The sequence below is a fragment of the Panthera uncia genome, chromosome D4 (genome assembly GCF_023721935.1).
Source record: "Panthera uncia isolate 11264 chromosome D4, Puncia_PCG_1.0, whole genome shotgun sequence".
Classification (NCBI taxonomy): Eukaryota; Metazoa; Chordata; class Mammalia; order Carnivora; family Felidae; genus Panthera; species Panthera uncia.
The window spans coordinates 68091159-68096329 of record NC_064807.1 but is presented as its reverse complement, the minus strand read 5'-3'; the positions used below and the strand labels follow the sequence as shown (position 1 = coordinate 68096329).

At 48.3% G+C, this 5171-nt stretch overlaps 1 protein-coding gene across 1 annotated transcript in view; it reads left to right on the top strand.

Annotated features, from left to right (window-relative positions):
* The first annotated feature begins 3742 nt into the window (after nt 1-3742).
* Nucleotides 3743-5171, top strand: part of EPB41L4B (erythrocyte membrane protein band 4.1 like 4B) — a 134973-nt gene continuing 133544 nt past the window's right edge. The window contains exons 1-2 of the mRNA XM_049629368.1: nt 3743-3815; nt 4949-5133. Coding sequence (XP_049485325.1) covers nt 3743-3815; nt 4949-5133 — 258 coding nt within the window. The remainder of the gene's footprint in view (nt 3816-4948; nt 5134-5171) is intronic.

The following is a 5171-nucleotide window of genomic DNA, read 5'->3' as shown; positions in this document are numbered from 1 at the left end:
GATGTCTAGTCCCGCATTGTCTGATATGGCCACCACGAATCATTCATAGCTATTTAAATTTAAGTGCAACAACATTAAATGTTTGGTTCCTTAGTTGCACTAGCTATCTTGCAAGTGCTCAATAGTCACATGTGCCTAGTGGCTGTCATATTAGACAGCACAGTTACAGAATGTTCGCTGTAGAAGTTCTATAGGATGACACTGATTTTAGAGCACTGGATAGAAAAGAAGAAAAGGTAAGCAGCTGGCTAAGAGAGTAAGAGAAAGGCAAACTCATCAGGAATGTCCAATAAGAGGGGTAACGTCAGAGATGTAGGCAGGGAGGTGGCAGGGTGAGTAGACACTAGGAAAATGCCCCCTTTCTACTCTTTGAGCGCCTCACCAGAGCCACAGGTGTTTTCCCAAAGCAGGATGCACACCTGCTAGGGACAAAATGGGTCCTCAGATAGGAAACCCATGCTAGGGCTGGCATCAGGGGAGTGGGGGGGACACCCAATTCTCTCCAGATGTTGATCTTTTGAGTCTAGACAGAGGGCTGGATAGTAGATGTTTGAAATGGAGATCTAGGAATGAGATGCTGAGGAAGAAGTCAGAAATACGATCTGGAGCAGGGGGAAGGGTTGGCTAAAAATACAAATTTGGGAATCAGTTGTAGTCACTCAGAAGTCCTTTTGTCACTGCCACTTCCGTATCTAAAAATTTGGATGATGGTTTGTTAACTCTCCATTTATTTCTGGACCATTCAGTGATGAGTCTTGCTTTGCTAATGGTTTGCTTGAAGACAAGTCCTTTAAAGGATGAACAGAGTGGGGCACCTGGGTAGTTCAGTCGGTTAAGAATGAACAAAGTAAGTGTCTATTTAAAACAATGCTTACGCTCTGTGTTTGGAAAATAGAGCAAATGAAGGAGAGGAAAGATCTGGGACCTGGAAAATCATCATTCTAATCTGATTCATTCCTTAAATTGTAAATTCCAGGGGGTAGCTTCAGGCACAGCTGGGTCCAGGCAGGCAAAAATTGAATTGTCATATGAAATTGACGTCTCTCCATCTCTTGGCCTGCTTCTCTTTGTGTTGTTATCATCTCAGGCTTTCTGCATGTGGCGTCAATATGGGCCCACACAGCCACATAGACTTAACACTGCTGGTTCCCAGTAATTTCAACAAGAGGTCCTGGGCTGACCTCCATTGGCCCAACATGGGTTACTACCCATTCTTGAGCCAGTAACAGGTCTGTGGAAATGCAATGGTCTGATTAGCCAGGCCTGATCGCGTGCCAAACCTGAGGCAGGGGATGGGGTCAGCTTCACCTAGATCATTAGGCCTCTCAGTGCAGGGGAAGGAGTTTGCGAAGTAACCCAAACTTTGTAACCCAAGATATAGGCTAGCAGAAACCACAGCTGCCCACTACACAGTCTTTAATTAATGATAGCTATTATTGTGAAACAAAACCAGAAAGATTAAGCAGCCATTAATTAAATACTAAAAAGGGTAGGGAAGGCTTCGTGGTACCTAGTAAGGTCTCAGTAAACGTCTATGGAAAGAAAACTTTACAAGGGAGTAAATAGGAACATATACTAAAGTGCAATCTTGTTCTATGAAAAAATGAGTCTGATGGAATGAGGGCACAATTTTATTGAGTCTAGGAAATGAGCCAGGAAACAAAGGATAGGGATAAATGGCGCATTTCTGAAAGGAGTTCCTTAGAGACAGGGCTAAGGGCTGTTTAATTAACATGTAAAACTACTCCAGAGGAAGGGAGTGCATAAGAAACTCTCCAAGGTTTGCTGATGATACGAAGCTCTTGGAGCAGTGATGACAAGCCAGATGGGAAGCTCTCATGAACCTGAGGAAGTGGCCGAAAAAGTGGGAGCTGAGCTTTAACCAGGACAAGGCAAGAGGGTGATTCTAGAGATGAAGTTCCAAACTCGGCCCGTGAAACTCAGGAAGTCAAGCTACTACTAATGACCGAGAAAAGGACCTGGGATTTAGCGCAGTTTCTTGGGAACTTCAGCTCAAGATGATTCTAGACAGAAATGCAGGGGAACATACTGGGGCTTCTGAATAATGGTTTGAGGGCCGAAAGTCTCATGAAAGAGTGATGTATTGACAAACAGGATACCTGTGCAGTTCTGGCCCGTTCACATTGAGCCAGAGGCAGCCTGAGAAACGGCAATTAAAATTTTTGAATTTTATAGACCTCAGTTAACAGGGATAGAGACTTTTAGGTCCAAAAGGCAAAGATTAAGACAGAGCAATCATTGAAATAATAGCACTGTGAACGGACAAAATGCAAGCTGGCTCATCAAACGTTGAAATTCTGAGGTTGAAACCTGAATGACATGAAATTTAATCAAAGGAAGGCGGGAGCTTCTGTTTCTGCTCTGCGTGGTAGAGAAAATAGTGCTTAAATTACTCTACTGATGAGGACTGCATGAGATCAAGTAGGGTACGGTGCCTGATGCAGAGGAAGTGGAGGTGAACCTAGAGCCACATGGAGTCCCCCTGGGATTCTAGATGATGCGGTGCTGTCGGTAGCATAGGGAATCTGCAGTCAGGGGACAGGAGTGTGGGCTTAGGCTGCGCTCTGATGTCCATCTTCCCCATCCCTAAAAGGCAACAGCCATACCTACCATAGGTAGGTACACCCAGAGGGCCACATGACAATGAAATAAGATCCTGCATTCATTCAGGAAGTGGTTCTCTTGAACATCTACTACTCACCAGACAGCAATCTAGATACTAGATGACGATACAATGATGAATAAGAACAAGCCATGTCCTCACAGAAGTTGGTGTCTAGTGGGAGACAATGACAGTGAATAAATCACCAGCTGAATGAGACTCACGGTGGAGGGCTGGTTTTGAAAACCATAATGTGGGGCACCTGGGTGGCTCAGTCGGTTAAGCACCAGACTTTGGCTCAGGTCCTGATCTCGTGGCTCGTGGGTTCGAGCCCCGCGTTGGGCTCTGTGCTGACAGCTCAGAGCCTGGAGCCTGCTTCGGATCCTGTGTCTCCCTCGCTCTCTGCCCCTCCCTCCCCCTCTGAAAGACAAACATTAAAAAAGAAAAAAGAAAACTGTAATGCACCAAACTAATATAACGATACTGCACTTGTATTCATTTCCTATTGCTGCTGAAATAAATTACCACGAACTCAGTGGCTTAAAACAACACAAATGTATTATTGTACAGTTTAGAAGTTGAGAGTCTGAGATGGATTTTACAAGCTAAAATCAAAGACTGCATTCCTTCTGGAATATCTAGGAGAGATCATCTGTTCCTTAACTTCTCCAGATTCTGGCAGTTGTATGCCTTGGCTCCTGGACCCATCACTCTGGCTTCTGCTGCCAATGGCACCTCACTGTCTCTGCCTCTGACTCTCCTGCCTCCTTCTTATAAGGACTGTTGGGATTATACTGGACCCAACTGGATCATCCAGGATAATCTCTCCACCTCAAACTCCTTAATTTAGTCACATCTGCAAAGGGGATTGTGATGTGGACATCTCTGGGAGGACATTATTCGGTCGACCACATTACTTTTGGGCTATCCAGTAGGAAATGAGCTGTCCTTAGCAACCAGCAAGTAGATTGGGCTACCTCTGAACACCAACTTGCTGCTGGTCTTGTATTAGGGCAAGCAGAGTGGGTATCCGAAGGCTGACTGCAGATGCCCCTTCACAATACAATGTCACGTAGTAGATCCCCGGAGAGTCACACAGAGAACACTATACAAGTGAACATGCTTGCGGCTGCCATGCAGGAGCTCGGAGACCTCAGGCAAGGATATTACTCCTCTAAGCCCCAAATCCCACGTAAGTCAATGGGGATAAACAAAACTACCTGGAAGGGTTGGAGTGAGGATTAATGAAAATATCATCCATGAAATCACCTAAGACCGTGCCTGATCCTCAAAAAATGCTTATTTTGGAATGCCTCCTGAATCTGTCCCTCCCTTTTTCTCTGTCCCTTTTGCTGCGACCACTGCCTCCTTCCACACCTCTCAGAAACCTCCACTGTTTATCATGCCAGGTGCCTCAGCCTGGCAGTGGTTAGGAGCAACAGCCTTGAAGCTCTGTGAACGAGCCCCTATTAACCATGAAATCTGGAGCGGGTCTCTTAAGCGCCCTAAGCTTCAAGTCTGTACAAGGGGGATAACACCGGCTATAGAACCAAGTTATTCCGAGGATTAAGTGAGATGATGAATGGAAAGGGCTTACTTAGCACAGTGCCAGGCACAAAAAACAGCAGTGTTCTTGTTCTGGAGAGGCCTGCCCTCCTTTCAACCTCCTCTTCCTCAATATTCCTTTCAGCAACACTGGACGACCCACTTCTCCCGGAAGCAGGCCTTGAATGTGTCTACCGGAGGGGCACGGTTTATGAACACTTCTCTCTGCCTCGGACCTTTACCAGCCTTTTCAGTTATGGCTGTTTATTTATGCGGGCCTCTGCCTCAATACTGCACACAAGCTTCTTGAGGAAAGGTGTTTTTTCTGCGGCGTAGGTCGGAAAAGTACGCTTCCTCCTTGTCCGGCCTCAATTTCCTTATTTGGATCGAGTCCTTTGGACTGGAATGGCTACCAGGGCCCTTCCAGCTCTGAGATTTTAAACGGACAGAACTTAACTTAGTAGGGACATTGTAGATCATCTAGTGCTCCCCTCTCCTTTTCCAGAAGGGGCAACTGAGGGCCCACTAGGGCCTTCACTGAACGCTATTCTCCCTCTCTCTCTTTCTCTGGCCTCCGAGACAAGGGTCCTGTAGGGCATGCAGCCCCGTTTTCCTTGCTAGGCTGGGGGAGTCTCTGGCGGCTCCAGGGCTCTGGGCTCGGGACGCCGGAAACACGTGTGTGCTCACCTACGTGTACACACGTGAGCACACCTACAGCAGCAGGGGGCGCTCAGGCCGGCAGGGGGCAGCACAGCCCCGGTTTGCAATTACCCGGCGCAGCCCCGAGGGAGGAGGGCGTGCTGCAGTCCCGGCGGCGGTGGCGGCGGCGGCTGGAGGTGCAACCTCCCAGGTGGGAGGCGGGGGCTGCGGGCGCAGGAAAAGGCGCCTCGGGAGCCGGCGCTCGGCGGGGCCTCCTCGGGCCCCGGGCGCGGCGCGGCGAGTGGGAGCGAGCGCGCCGGGAGCACGCAGGCGCCCTGCTCGGCTGGCCCTCGGCCGGCGCGCG